The sequence below is a fragment of the Manacus vitellinus genome, unplaced genomic scaffold (genome assembly GCF_001715985.3).
Source record: "Manacus vitellinus isolate BGI_N305 unplaced genomic scaffold, ASM171598v3 scaffold_23_pilon, whole genome shotgun sequence".
Classification (NCBI taxonomy): Eukaryota; Metazoa; Chordata; class Aves; order Passeriformes; family Pipridae; genus Manacus; species Manacus vitellinus.
The window spans coordinates 10,718,229-10,734,729 of NW_021939718.1; the positions used below are offsets into that span (position 1 = coordinate 10,718,229).

The 16,501-nt window shown below is 35.8% G+C and overlaps 1 protein-coding gene across 1 annotated transcript in view; it reads left to right on the forward strand.

The window, feature by feature from the left end:
* Nucleotides 1-16,501, forward strand: part of EDIL3 (EGF like repeats and discoidin domains 3) — a 224,243-nt gene that overhangs the window by 56,687 nt on the left and 151,055 nt on the right. Inside the window, exon 2 of the mRNA XM_008923074.2 lies at nucleotides 7,060-7,188. Within this exon, the coding sequence (XP_008921322.1) occupies nucleotides 7,060-7,188 (129 nt within the window). The remainder of the gene's footprint in view (nucleotides 1-7,059; nucleotides 7,189-16,501) is intronic.

Below are 16,501 nucleotides of genomic sequence, written 5' to 3' on the forward strand. Positions count from 1 at the left end.
ACAGCCATAAATCAAAGGAATATCTGCAAGGAGTGCCTGGGTAATTTTTTGCCAGCTTTGCTGAGCATGCAGAGAGAAAAGATGTGGGAGACTGTGTTGATGGGAACTGGGGTATCTTCATTAAAGGCATTTATTAGCTCTCTCCCTTCTCGTGTGGGAAGTATCACTGCTGGTGGTGGGGGCTGGTGTGTCACTGGTACCGTCAGCTGATCAATCAGAGGGGGAATATATCTCTTTTTCCTTTGATAAAGCAGTGTCTAGGCTGGTGACAGCTTCTCCCCAAATCCACATGACAGCATGAGCATGAAAGATTTCCCACAAGCTGTAAAAATACTCAGAAGTGTGTTATATAACCACACATCCCCCCTTTAATCGTTTTTGATCCACTTTATACTAATAAAGATGTGAGATGACAGGAATACTTCATTTTTTTTTTTCCCTAAAGAGCCTGTTGGCATAGAAATGAACTCTCTGTAACCCATGAAAGAGAGAAGAGTTTACTTTTTAAGCTGTTTTCTGTTTCTAGTTGTGTTTCATATTGTCAAACATTAGATACTTATAAAAATCTGTAACAGCAGGTTGAAGTGCAGTGGCCTACTGGCTTTCACATTCAAATGAATAAACTAGCTCATACTGTAGACCTTTGGAAAGGGAAGAGATTATATTTTTTTAAGTCAAAAGGGGATTTATTATAATAGAAATTAATCTCTGCAGATATTATTTTAGAGCTCTATTCTAACTCTTAAAGTGGAGACACATTTTTACAGTATTGTACTATTAGATTAAATCCAAAGCTTAAGTCAGCACTTCATCTTCACCCAGGATTAATGTTTCAGCTGAGTTCCAGAGTGGGATACAAATGATAATTCTCTGCTTAGAATAATCTGATTTTCTTTTCATACTATCAGATCAGGGTTTGAGAAGTCAGCCTGTGCATCCCCTCAGATTACAAGACCAGAAGTAAAAATTAGAGAAATTTTTTACACCTAGTTTACACAAGCACTTTTGAGTTCTCCACCACAACTACAAGCTACAGCTTATTCAAGCACATACAGTCTCTTGTGATCTCAGAGGCTTTCAGAAGTAACTACTTTGATTTTTGTGAGACTTGTGATAAAATCATGAATTTACTACAAGATTAACAATCTCATGTAGTTTTTCTTTCCAATTCATGTGTAGACATTAAGGATTGATGTTACCTGTTCATGCATTTTCTAAAACCATTTAAAGTGTGCCATTATTATTCTAGTTAGCAAGTTTGCTGAACTTTTTACCTGCATAGTAAGCAAATCAGCCTAGAAAACAAGCAGAAGGAGGTGTAGATGAGCTATTGGTATATAGAAACTTTATTTTTCAAATAATAAGGGAGATAATTTAATTATTCCGTCTTTTTAACTTAGGAAAAAATAAATTAGCTGTCTCATCATAAAATCTGAAAAAAAACAGCTTACAAATTTCTTTAAAAGAACCTTAGAACTCATTTGTTTCTATGTTCACATTTTGCATCTCTTCACAGATTTCAGATTTCAGACTTCACAGTAATATTCAACATGATTAATGGTTCTTCTTCTAAGCAGTAGTTTAGCTGTGGAGAAACAGGTTTGAACTTGGGCACTGGACAGATGATTCTGTAAATCAAAAAACTAGTAAAGCTCTCTTCCTGAAAATTGATTCTAATGTGAAACTGCTACAGGTAGCAAGTACTTTGTCAGTCTTCTGCTGAAGTTTATGTGCTCTTCTGGGCTTCATAACTGAGGCTCATTTTTACTGTCTCTAGACCAGATTTGACTGGTTGTTTTCAAGGCTGTTCTTTGATGCCACCTGGAGATTTCTTCTTTAGAACTAGTTTTATCCTCATGAAAGGGAATGGTTATTATTTTTATTTCTTTTGAAAGAGCTTTAAAAATAAGCCTTATTTCCATTAGCCATGTAGAAAATTGAATAAAAGTATAGCTGCTTTTTAGATAGGAATGATGGTCCACCTCTTGCCTTGAATGGTGAAACTAAATGCCTGAACTTTATAACACTCATCACACAGCTTACCAGTAAAGAGCATTGTGTCTGCCTAAAAACTTGTGTGGCTAACATCCTGAACTCATATGTCATTATGTTTGCAAGTACAATACCAGTGCATTTAGCTGAGTATCAGCTACTGTAAATTTCACTGCCTTATTATGTAATGCATATTAGTGTATTATTCATATTTATATTAATGTACATTATATGAAAGCAGAAATAGGGTCGAATTTTTTCCATGTACACTTTCTGTTTCATGCAACATTCTCTGTTTTTGAATTATGTAAGCAAATCTGGCCCGAACACCTGAATGGTCTTTCTTCAGTCACTTCTTTCCTTACAGTTTTGAAATGTTGTGAATCTACAGGACTCTTTAAAGATGTTTCTTTCCTTGTTATCATGTTGTTGTCTTGAGCGGATGTTTCTTACAGCAGCACTTCTACCAGAAATCCTAGTAGTTATCATTCTAGGTGTTATAAGATAGCTGAGGGAATTTTTTTTCATATTTTTCTTTGACAAATATTAATGAACTGCAAATGAATTAGTGTATAGTGGCTGTTCTCTGTACTTTTACAACAAGGAGTGCTTCGTGAAAATGCAAGTAGCTGTGGGATGGAACTTCTCTCTTGGCCCAGTGCATTTTCTTTAGCCTTTATACTACAAAAATTGTTTCCATAAACTGTGAATTTCTGTTCTTGACAAGGATTGATGGGCTAACTGTTAACATCTTGGTGTGCTGCATTATTTATATGGAAGACTTGAGTTCCTTTTTTTCAGGTTGTCCTTTGCTGTCAAGTGAAGGATTGCATTCCTCAGTCAAGAATCACACAATTTTTGTGGCATTTTGTAGGACAAAATAATATGTTATATAAAAGCTTAAAGTTCAACAAAGACTGGGTTTACAGTTTTTACCCAGCTCCTCACCACTGCTTGCTTGTGGAAAGAAGCAATTCAGTATTTTATTGAAAAGGATGTGGTTTAAGAGTGGTTATGTGAAGGTACATCATGGAGTGAAATGGACTTAACAGTTCTTCTCCAAGTGCTTCTATAAAAGAGATCCAGGTTCATTGATTGAGTTATTCACTAAGGACAAAAACATTATGGTCTTAAAAAAAAATTCTAGTTGTTATTAGAGAGCATTTTATTTGAGTTTTGCTATATAGTTTTTCCTGAGTTTGGAGAATTGGGGGGAGGGGGTGTCTTAATTAAAATTCTAATTTTTGAGTATGTGTGGATCTCCACTTTAATTTTATTCTTTTTGTCACGCTCTTTTTATTCTTAACCAATTGCTGTTTCCAAAGAGAGGATGAACAATTCACTCGAGGATTTATTTGACTTAAAAAGTTCTGAAAAAATAAACAATGTGAGGAAAAATACTAATTAAAAAAAAAAATCCCCCAAATTTAGTATACTCTGATCCTGGGAATGTTTTGTCTGCCCCTCAATACAGTAAGTTCTGTGACAATGCAGATTGCATTTCTGCCTGTCTCGTGTTGGCCTTTTTAGCCACCAGTGTGCTTGTAACAAACGTGGGTAGAGCCCTTCCCAAATCTTCGTTTGTGAAGCCTAGCCATGAGTGAGTGAGTGAGTCCATGAATTATGTCATCAAAAAGGAGGAAAAGTGTATGTATATACATACATAGTTTAATCTATAAAATAAATTTCATATATAACATTGATTCAAAGCAAACATTCCCTAAAAGAGGTAAATTCAAAGTGATTATGATTTCTACCAGTCTGGGGGCAAAAAGGTGAGGGTGTGTGAGCTCATCCTTCACTGACTCTGCTCCACAAGTCCCTGCACTGACTCTCAGTAGCTTTGATGCAATGAGGTTTTACTGTCTGAGAATTTCCCAGGGATGACATGAAGGCAGCAATAGCTGTAGCACATGGTTAATGACAGTCTTGAGACACACTTTTACACTTGAGTAACCACTTAATGAAAAGTGAAGGGTTAGTCAGACATAGGAAAGAAAAAGTATGAAATATTGTTTTTATTTGACACTTGCATCTTACTGGACTCCTTTCAGAGTGTCTTAATTATGTACAATAATAATTTTTATTTTTTTTTTTATTTTTAATAATTGAGTTTCTTTTAGAGTGTTTGTTTAATTTACAGAAATTTGTCAAATTACACAGTCTGTTACAGAAATAGCACATTGCCTATCACTGCAGAAAGTCATCAGCACAGAGCACAGTTCTGTAAGAGCTACTGTAAAGGATATATTTCTTTGAGTTTATTTTATTCTTCCATTCACGATGGTTCTCATGTGAAATTCTAAAACCATTGTTGTGTTAAAAGCTGTGTTGCATTTTAATGGTAACAAATCCCTTCATCAGTTGTGTTAAGACAAAGTGCATCCATATAAGCTCTTCTTATTAAGAACAGCCTTCAACATCAAAATCTGTTCATCAAACTCAGGGGAATGTGTAACAAATTAATTTCAATATTTCAACATGAACATCCTCTCAATAGGCACAAAATGTAAATCAAGGGGAATATTGTTGATTCAAAGATGATATTTATTTTGTTCAGCACAATTTCACAGACATTAAGTTATATGTGAGGAAGATAATATTTTCTGTGATTTTTTACTAATCTAAGTATCAAAATTTGCACAGCCTCATACCTTGTCTTAACTAGAATTGTACAGCTTCTCATTTTTCTGACTGCAAAATATTTGATTTCATACCATGGTGTATTTTAACCATTCCCTCTTTAGTCCTGTTTAGCATAGTGAGACAGGCCAGGCAATTTTTTTTTTGTTGGATCCTTTTGTCCCTTGCGTTTTCTTCCTTTTTTTGTCCCATTGTGTTTAGATGTGTGCTGTATTCATATTATTTCTCTAGCATGATATAATGTCATTATAAAAATTACGCCCATGAATGACAATCCAAGGTGGTGTGTCTAAAGATCAGTTAGTGCAGTTATTTCCTGAACAAGGAAATAAATGACTGTTGACAGAGGACAGCCTCTGCTTTATTAGTCCCAAACTGCAGGTCGGGTCACTTTATTTCAGATTGAAAAAGCCAGCATGGATTTTCAGAAAAATGAAAACTACGCAATTAAGTGTGCACACTTTGGTCATTGTAGGAGATTTCAGTTTCTGGAAATATAGTGGAAAACTGAGTATGCAATCTGCTTGTCAATTAATATAAAATTTACAAATGGAAAAAGTATTTTTCTTTTTATCTTCCTTTTTTTTCTTTTTTTTCTTTCTCAATAGCATAATTAAAATCAGAAGGACACTGAATTGGGAAATACGTAGCAAATATGTCCTCTCTCATTTTAATAAGAATATCCATATGGATTTGCATAATAAGTGTTCCTGCTCCAGATGCTGTTTAGTTTATTAATTTAATTAGAGGTATGGGAATATAGTTCTCAGAGCATTTGTTTGATATTATCTGTTCTTTCACAACCAAATGTCTAAGTCCCATAAAGGAATAAACAAGCATCCTTTGCTACCTCAATGATGCAACAAAAGGAGAAAATGAAAAGTCTTGACTTATCTAGATTTAGTTAGGAAGACAAATAATGTCTGATCCTTAGACAGGTAATGTTTTATGTCCTTTACTATTTTCAAATAGCTTTACTTCTCTGTCAGCTGGGCAGTCTTCAAGACAAAACTGTTAATTCCAAGTACGTAAGCACATTACAATTCTCTGTCTCACAAGGGCAGATTAAAGCAGACAAATTAAAATTAAATAAAACTAAAAGTAACCCAGAACAACTAAGGTTTTTTGCAACTGATGCACAGAATTTGTAAAGGCAGTTTCATATGTCAATTGCATTTCTCAAGTGATTGTTAAAATTGAAGCACTAATCTGAAGTTTATGTGCCAGAAAGATGTTGAAATACTGAGTTCCCTTACCACCACTATAGTCCAAAACATGCTATACTGTCAGTACTACTCACATAAACAAGGGAATTTTTCTAACTCTTTTCAGTTACATGGCTAAAGGACTGGCAACTTTTCAATTTAAAAAGCATGCAAAATAATGTACTTATTTTTTAATAATTACCAGATCTTTCTTTCAGATGCATTTACTGTACAAATTATTAGTATTTCTAAAAGCAATGCTGAGCAATTGAGAGTACAAATTTGTCTTCTAAAACGAAGTTTTAGTTAAATAAAAATGCATCTAAATACATGTTTGATTATCTAAGAAAAAGCATTAAATTGAAACTGAGCAAAGTCTAGGGCATTCTTTAGGATTAATTCCACTTATCCTATTGGTGTGAGGATTCAGTCCTGCATTTCTTTGTATTTGTAGAATTTTAAAGCAACCCTGTGATGCATCTTTAAGGATTTGCATCTGTTGATTACTTTGATGCTAATTGAACAACTGATGTGAAACATAGCTTTGTTTATTTTTATTTTTTTCTGCTTCTGCAGTCAAAATGGATTATGGAATAACTTGTCAGACTTCTCTGGGACATGGAGGGCATTGCTGAGGGGCACTGAGGGACTGTGGCTTCTCAGGTTCTTTTGCCTCCATCCCTGCAATGGAGTTGGTGGGTCTGCTGGCCTGAATTCAGTGGCTGATATGAATCAAAGCTGTGCCACTGGGTGACTTCAGGGTGTGTAAATGTGGAGCACATGGTGATGTAACCACAGTCACAGTTGTTTGCTCACAAACCAGGTGATAAGCCAATAGCCTGAATTGAAATCACCTCTCAGCTTTACAATGAAGAGAAGTAAAATTCTGGGTAAATTGCTTTCCGAGGCTATATACATGCCTTTACACAAGAGAAAGCAAAAGATTACCTTTTGCCATTGTATTTGTAAGTGAATAGCTGTCATTGAGTCTAAGGAAATGAAATTTTATGAAATGGAAGACTAGGGGAAGATGATTACACAGAGGTGTGCTGTTAAATAAATATAAAATTGGATTAGCCAGAAGTTATTCAAGGGACATAGACTTTCTCATTCCTTTCTCTTCTTGGCTACAAGTAATCTGCCATATGTGGAGCTTGTGCATAACTTTTGGTGACTTTTATAACAATAACCTTGTTTTTTCTTCCCCTTTATCCCACAGCAGATGTGTGTGACTCCAACCCCTGCCAGAATGGTGGCATCTGTCTATCAGGGCTGAGTGATGATTTCTACTCCTGTGAGTGTCCTGAGGGTTTCACAGACCCGAACTGCTCTAGCCTTGTGGAGGTTGGTAAGTGAAAACTTTAAACTCTGAAATAGTTGTTTTAAATACTCCATTAATCTGTGACTGCCCAACCAGTGATCACATCCATGGCATTTTCTATGGCAATGGGTTCATTACATTATTCATTATTGTTTGTTTAACCTTACATCTGCATCATAGATATCTACATAATAATCAACAAGCAGTTAAAACAGCATTTGAGACTATCTGTAGAACTCAGGAAAGTTCAGTGCTCTACTTCACAAAAAGATCATAGTGGTGTCCCAAAATGTCCAATGTTTCTCAAAGATCAATATAAATAGATACTCCTGTGTATCCTCCTGCAGCCAATGGCTATTTAAAGTGCCAATTCTGATAGTTTTATGCCAATGTCCAGAGTAAAGATTAATTACTTAAACACAAGAAGTGACAGCAACAGCACAGGAGAAAACAGAATAACACTTAGTAGACACTTGTTTGAATTTCAAAACAGTTACCCATCTGGAGCCTGTAATTAATCATTAGACGAGTCCATAGAGTGCAAGGCAAATGTACAGAAATTCTGTGATATGCATTTGACTCAGAGTAAACCTAAATATGAGTGTTAGCTCCAAAACACCTGGCAGGTCGGGTGTTTTCTTAAGAAAACTTAAATCAAAATTTAAGGAAAAGATGGTAGACAGATCATTGCAAGTTGACTGAATTCTTATATTACCCCAAAGATGTATATGGAGCAAAATGCTTAAAATGTCACAGCTGGGCTCAGCACCTCTCTAAGGTTGCAACTGTCCTAAATCCGTGCGGTTCTCATTTTTTAATAAATAAATAAATTCTACACAGGCACAACCTGAATATGATGCTCTGAGGATTAAGTATATCTATATCATGAGAGACAGTAAGCAGAACTCAGTCCAGGAACGCAGGGTTATTCTGTTTATGGGGTTTTTTGGGGGTTTCTTTTCTAAAAATGATGCTACCACTGTTCTGAGAGTGAATTCTAAGTCTCCACAATGCAATTTTAAGGAAGTTTGGATTTAGTTTGATTTGCCTGAAGATAAGCTTTCTACAAACAAATGGCATTAATTCCTGTGATTGGCCAACTTTTGTCAGACACCACCTGCACTTTTTTCTGTCTCTAAAATGTCACTGTATCTGGTTACTATCTAACATTTGAATTGCACAAGAAAGTGCTTGTTCCCTTAGTGCAGCCATACAAGAAGCCAGAAGATACTGCAACAAAATCCCGTTCTCCATCCCTTTCCCTATCATTTTTATGAGTGCTTGAAGTGCCTGAAATTATCCTACAGGTGTAGGTCATACTGCCTTAAAACGGCCTTGACATGGCTTTACTTCAGGAAACTTTTGGATTTATTGTGTGCTTGGTTGGCAGGAAATTGCATTGCACTTAACTGGGAGGATGGCATGAGTGAATCTCAGATAAAAGGGTACTGTGAGAGTTGCCACCGTAATTAACAAATGAGTATTAACAGGGCTTTAAAAAATACACAGATACTTGACTAAAATCTTAAGCACTTCAGCGACAACTCAGTTTGGTAAACAGAGTAAAGCATAAGTAAACACATTGACAGTATGTGGTAATCACAGCACTTACACAGGCAGGATGTTGCATTTCTAGTTTGAAATCCATAGGGAATATCTACTGAAAAAGACTGATTAAGTAAAGAACTTACTAATATTTCTATATTAACTAAAATCCAAAGTGTTGATGTAGCTTCTGTTTGTCTTGTGTGATTATGCTACATGTATGGATTCACAGTCTAACCTCGTTAAAAACTTTAAAAATAAGTTTTGAAATATTCTCTTACTTTTTAGTAAAAGGGTATTCAGCATTATGTTCCTCTAGGGAGTCATATAAGTCATGGAAAAAATGGTGTTTTAAGATAATATTTTGATTTTTTCCTATGAAAATGATGGTGATAAATGTAAGCTATTAGTAAATTATACTCTGTTAATTGAAACATGGGACTGTTTCAAGTAAAATAACCTGTTGAAAGGTGGGTCTGTGAGGAGTCCAGGAGTGCCAGACCCTGAGTGATCACTTTTAACTAGGAGTATTTATTGGATGAAAGATTTAAGAAGGAATGCTCTCAAAGCAAAGTGTTCTCTGTGCCCCCCTCATTAGAGACTCCACTATTGGACTTTATTCAGCCCTGATGATAGGATATAATGTTGATCTCTGGACACCAGCTGGAAAGTCACAAATTTTCAAGGGACATACCTTAAAATATGAGGATTTCACAGTAAAAGACAACAGGGATTAATTAATGCATTACTCATGCAGTAATGTGGGTAAATAAAAGGAATCCCATTCAGATAGGAAGTTATGAACTCATGTAAAGGCTAAATAGATTAACAAAGACTAAAGACAGTTTGGGAGCTGTATGAATAGTTCAAAGTCTGAAAATGTAGCTCTCCTTTGCTATCTTAATAGAACTAAGATTTAAAATAATCTGACCTGATCATAATACCTTATTTCAGTCTAAGAATATTAATTATTGCTGTTTTTTTACACATTTATCAATGAAAAATCATGATTTTTCTGCCATACTCCATATTTTCTGATCCTGTAACTTTGAGTGTATCTAAAACAACCAAAATTTTTGTAAAATGTTTGTCATAGTAATTTGTATGTTTGAAATTGCTAATCCTATTCTGATCCTACTCTTTCTCTAAGAGCAACTCCACCTTATTTCCTATGTTTCCTTATATTATATACTGTACCTAATCATGCTAAAGGAGTTGAGATCAGGCATCAGATCTGTAATATCACCTTATCTGTGCAGCCAGGTCATTTCAGTGGTCAGTGTATCCTAACAGATTCTAAATATCTGACAAAGAGGCAGATTGGAAAATGTACATTGTAGTTCTTTTTAGTGTAGCACATCCTCCAGCAAGGTAGAAAAGGATTTAGCTAAACAGGTAAGAGTAAAAGGTTATTATATCAAGCATCCCAAATAGCAGGATGTTTCCCAAAGATAATGATTTAACTTTTTAACAAACATCTATGTAGATATATGGAAGCATTAATTTTAAACTAGATTGAAAAAGATTTTTAATTATTTAACATTAGCATTGAAATGTATTACAGAGAAGTTGACAGACTTTACATCCTTTAAGTAACTCGTGAGTAATTCTCAGGAATTGTGTAAATTAGAGAAATACCATAAACAACAACCGTTACAGACAATTAGAAATCTTTAATTAATATTGTTCTAAAAAACTCTTAATGTGCTTCCTGATCATCATGGGTAGTTGATGAAGGAAAACCAGGTTAGCCATGGACAGCATATGGGGGGAGCAATGATGGTGTGTCTGTAAACATTGAAATTATATGGGTGGAAGGTTTTTTGACATAGAAATTATTCCAGTTTTGTTTAGTATGTGCACAGGTGAAAACGGGGACAGAAATACATGATCGATGATGAAAAAAGAGCAGCTAAGTTTAGTGTACTGTGAGGTTACCAGAGTTCAGACCATAAGTGATGATGTTGTTCACTTTTGAAAAATAAGCGCCTTAAAATCACTCAGTTTTGATCTCCCAAATCTGAAATTCAGTAACTATCTGAGAGAATAAACTGGCAAACATGTTTGGTTTGTGTAAGTGGAGAAATAAATGATGTAAAATGACAAGGAGGGTAGAGGAGCCATGAGCATGTTAGAGAAGAGGTGGGAACGCTCTCCCAAGCCAAATAGGCTGTTGGTGTCCTTTTGGAAAGTGTCTGTGCCTTTTACATCAACTCTCAGTACTTGCTGAGAGGAACTTGTTATTGAAAAGCATGGTAAAAATGTCTGTGTGCATTTTAGAAGGATGGAAAGGCAAGTTAATGATCTTATAAAATGCAGGGAACGTGGGTCTAAGTGCAGCTGAGTGAAGGGAGGAGAGCTGAAAGGTGAAACAGAGATGCCAGCTGATATCTTTATTTTGCCAAGTGATTAAGAAGTGATTGTGGGTTCCTTGTTTATCACATTGCAGTGTTTCCCATATCAGTTTATTGTTTCCAAAATCCAAAGGAAACTGTTTCTTTGACAGCTGCTCTCTCTGAGCCAGAGACGCAGGAATCAAAGGAGTTCCTCCCTTTTCATGCTGCTAAATAAAAATTCAGTGAGTTGGATTAGACCCAGAGTGCTCTGATCTGCTTGCTTTGTCTCTTTGTTTATACAACCCAACTCTCTGTTTTTGCTGTCCTGACCTCTACACTGACAGGAAAAGGGCTTCTGAAAAAAATTAGTACAGATAAAATTCCTGTCATTTGTTTCCAGTCAGTATTGCAGATTCTTTTTAATGCTATGAGCAGAAATGACTGAGTGATTTCAAAGATGTTTTTATAGTCTTAAAATACGTGATTTTTCTTAAAGAAGGAGGGTTGCTTGCACCACATATTGAACATATGTACTAATGGATTTTCTAAGGTGGAATTAGTGAAATCAAACCATTCTAACAAAAGACTTCTAATAACTTCTTGTCTGTCATGTGAAGCTGGTGTGCAGTTGTTATGAAAGTAGCTGCTTTACTTCTAAATTAGGCAGCCTGAAATAATGCAAATTAAAGCACTGGCTCACAAAATCAGAGTAGTTGAAGATGTGAGGTACTTTGGGAGGTCTGTAGTCTAACCCCCCTTCTCCATGGATGATCCAGGGGTGCAGGTTTCTCAGTACCATGTCCAGTTGTGTTCTGAATATTGCCAGGGATGGAGACTTTGCAGCTTGTCATGGCAATCTGTGCCAGTGTTTAATTACCTGCACAGTGAAAAAAGCAAGGAAACAGCAGACAGACCCAAAACACCCAAATAAGTTTAAGAGGAGTTTTGTGAAATTTAGTTTCTTCTCATTGTCTCTTGTGTTGTCACTATGGTAGCACTGAGAAGTCCTGGGCTCTGTCATCTTTATTTCTGTGAGACTTTTCTTCCCACGCTTGACAGTCTCACTTCAGAGAAATAACCACATCACCTAGCCTGTTGGCAATGTTCTCCCTAGTAGAATACAGTCCTAGGTGCAGATTGACCAGGATATTGGAAAATAGAGTTTGGACTCCAGATTTCTGCATCTGTTAATGTGTGATGTCACCCAAATTGACTATATTTATTTCTATAGTGACAGAATCCAGGTAAAGACTTATTCACCACCTTTCTTACTGTCAACAGGGAGATTTTATTATAATGCTGTGAGTTCTTCTTCAGTGAAGTGTCATGCTCTACTCTTGATTTATTATTTGGAAAAATAGAAAAGGAGATGACTTTCTGTTTGTTTATATTTTTATTCTTACAGATTATTTCAGTGGTTCTATTGGTAAAAAAAAAGGTACATCATCAGATTGGTGAGGTGGGCCTGTGTTTATTTGAACTGAAGAGGAATAATCAGGTTTCATGGTCAAAGGTTGGTCTCTTCTGGGAAAAGAGTGAGAGGGAGTGGTAGAGGAGGGATTGAAAAAACAAACTTTTTCCTGCTGGACTCTCTCTGTGGTGTTTGTTTCAATTCTGTGCTGATTCTGTCTTTCTTTGTGGGCAAAGCATGAAAGCGTGAGTGCTTCCAGTTCTGAGCAATGAAAGTAAAGTGGAGCCCTATCAGTATGGCACCCAATTAAAATGATTTTGTGTGAATTTGATTTCTGGTTTTGTGTTTCTGGTGGGAAATACACCCAAGGTATTGAAAACCACTTCTGTGTTACTTTCCTTATGATTAGATTCTGCAGTATGAATATGGACTGGTAATATTCCTCCTAGTAAGTCTATAGCAGCTGAACATTCAGTATGTTGAGGGCATTTCTCAGTATTCTATTCTGAAGCCTATAGCCTATAGTTTCACATTTCTGTTATAGAAGTGTTTTATGTGGAATTAGCTACGAACCACATATTTTAAATAGAAATTATCACATAATCAAGATGTTCTTAAAGGTTATGAAATGCTGTTAAAAGCAATCAATACAAAATAATAAAAATAATTTGATGAATTAAGCCCTAATTTTTAGTTTCCGAGTAGCCTGAAGAGTGCATAATGCACAGAAATTTAAATTGAGTAATCTGAATGCATGCAAGCAGAATGGCTTAATAAATGACATTGAATGCACTGCAGAAAATGTTGTAAATCATAATTCTGCAATGTTTCTGCCAAAACAATTGCCTTTGGTGTTGATTGCCAGTAAATCTGTTGGGAAAATAAGGCCTCAAGTCACAATTAGTGAGACTGCTTCAATAATGGGTATTCATAGAATCACAGAACCCCAGGTTGGAAGGTACCTCAAGGATCATTTGGTCCAAACTTTTCTAGCAAAAGCTCTGTCTAGACAAGATGACCCAGAACCCTCTCCAGTTGAATCTTAAAAGTGTCCCATGTTGGGGAATCCAGCACTTCCTCAGGAGATTATTCCAATGGTTGATTGTTCTCTTGGCAAAAATTTTCCTCCTGTGTCCAACCACAGGCTGCCTAGGAGTATTCTGTACCCATGACCCCTCATCTTTTCCACCTGATTCTTTGTACAAAGGGAGTCTCCATCTTCTTTGTAGCCACACTTTGAATAGTGGAACATGGTGGTGAGGTCTCCCCTCAGCCTTCTTTTCCCAAGGCTGAACAAACCCAGGTCTCTCAGCCTTTCCTCACATGTCAGACTTCTCAGCCTCAGATCATCTTCATGGCCCTTCTCTGGACCCTGTCCAGCCCATTCACATCTCATTTCCACAGCAGAGACCAAATCTGAACACACTATTTCAGGTGTGACCCAACAAACAATGATTAGAGTGGGATAATGATTTCTTTATCTCTGCTGAGGATGCCCTTATTGGTGACTCTGTGTGAAAGTTCCTTCTCCATCTTTGTGGGCTTTTTCTCCAATATGTTCTTCTGTCTTTTGTCCTGGGGGAGCCCAGAACTGCAGATGTGTCTCATCAGTGCTAAGTAGAGGGAAGGATCACCTGCTTTGACCTCCTGGCAATGCTCTGCCTTGTGCAGCCCAAAATGTCATTGGCAATTGAAAAAAAAAAAAAGTGATTAATACACTCTTGAGTTTAATCAGATTATGTCTTTCATAGAACATTTTGAAATACACGACATACCTTAAAAGCCTACATGATACCATTGATCTTGATATGACCATACACAGTGTTTGTAGGTAGTGAGAAGTTTAATACTTTCATGAAAAATAGCCCATCAAATAAACCCTGTGCTGAAATTCATATAATATTTCTTAGTTTTTTCCATTTACAAATTTGTTATTTGAAAGTACAAACTGGCAAGGAATGAGCAGTTCCAGTCACACACTGGAGTGTTTGACAAAGGAGCAGTGATGAAGGAGATTTTATGCATTTTTATGCATCTAATTAAAAGGACAAATGGAAAGCATCCAGCCTCTTGTTGCCAGGCCTACTGATCAGGATTAGGCCTTGCAAAGATAAACAGGGTCTGTGAGCACCCGTTCATATGCAAAACATCTCCAGCCCCTGCTTTCAATCAGAGAGATAAAAGACTAAGTAGTACATCATGTTTTGATTAAGAGCTCCAACGCTGCATTTCCATTGGGTTTTGCTGTGCTTTGCGGGGTGAAAAAGAGACAGAGGAAGGCAGAGGAAGGAATAGGAATTAAAAAAAAAAAAAAAAATAATTTTCCTAGGAATGTGATGTATTTGTGGTCTTACATATTTTAAACCAGCTTCAAAAAAACGGTAGGTAGAATAAACCAGTTGTGTTTTGCTGGATCTGCCAGTGAAATAGGTGGCATATAAAAACCTGGAGAGCTTATGTTGACAGAGAGGGGAAATTGCTCTTTGGATAGATGCTCTTAATGTTGTCTGGAAAGAGAACATGTGAATAATTCAACCACTTTGAAAGAGTGCGGTCTTGGTGGGCAGCAGCTATAGCAGATTGAAACAGCAGAGTACATGACATGCCAAAGTCTAATGAAATAAATATTCTGGTACACAACTACATGCACATTTCACAACCACAAGTGCCTCTGAAGTGGTCCAGGTGCCTGTGAGACTCTCTGACACAGGTGCTGGGCTGTTTGTAGTGATGTTCCATGGTGTGTTGGTTTTGTACTTCAGTATCCCTTTCCTGGTGTTTAAAATAGGTCTCTCACCACCTTTATTATTGTTATTGTTACTATTGTTACTATTATATTTTTCTGTTATTATTAAGAATAAAAACAATAACAATAGAAATATTATTGATGTTATGGTTATTATGATCATCATAATACTATTATTTTTTAAATAATCATGGAAAACACACATATTTTATTATTACTAATTGGGTTTTAGTGCCCTTCAGACAGTTTCTTGTATTAGACTTATTTTTGTATGTTTGCCACTATCTTTGCAAAATATTAAAATAAGAGTTTCATATATCTTGTCTGACTCTAAAGAAATGAAGCATTGCAAGACTTTTTATACGTTTAAAATACACTGCTCATTAAGAATTAATAATTCTTGATGATTAGGGATAATTAAGTATCATCATGCTCAGCGATTAATTACTCTTCTTTTTTTGCCAGCAGTGGGGTGATAGTTATAGTTTCTTTTTCTTTAGTTTCTTGGCTAATGTTAAGTAACTGGTTTTGGTGTTTTTGAAGAGACCAGACAACATAATTTGCTCATAAAATTTAGACTTAAGAAATATTCTTAAAGTTCTGATCCTGTTTATGTTCCTGTTTTATATAACATAGTATTCTCCTGGATTTTTGTGTAGAAGGATGTAACTGAACAGCACGGAAGCTACTTACTAAAATAAAAATTCCAGAAGGAAGCTGATTCTTTAGCTGAAAAGGCAAATTGGTCTTTAATGAGTACTAATTCTGGCAACCTAGGAGATTCAGATTAGAAGATTTTAGTCTTCTTAGGGAAAAATGATCAGATCAAAAACTTGGTGGTGTTCAGGCTAATACAAGTTCTAAATGCAGTGCAGTTTCCAGAATAAAAGAAAAAAAATTAAAAGCTGAATATTGAAGCCAGAGACAGATGGACATTATTGTTTTTTCTTTCTTTTCCCCTTTAAGTTCTTTTCCAGCTTTTTTTTTTTAAACTATTTATATAAAGGGTTCATTAAGCTGAGCAAAATTCATCATGATTTAGAATCACTTCTGCTTACCTTTTTCTCTCCATGTATGTTTACTTGTTTTTAAATGATTGTAATGGTTTGAGAGCCCCAAAATCCAATTCTCAAGTCCAAGCCCCCTTCCCTCATCTCAACCCCGTGTGAGATGGGTTCTCCAGACAACACACGACACTCAATATGGGGGGAAGGAATTATATTACAATGACTGTACAAATAAATATTATAATACATCAAATACAATCTTAACTATCTTTTCTATGATAAAGCAGTATTTACA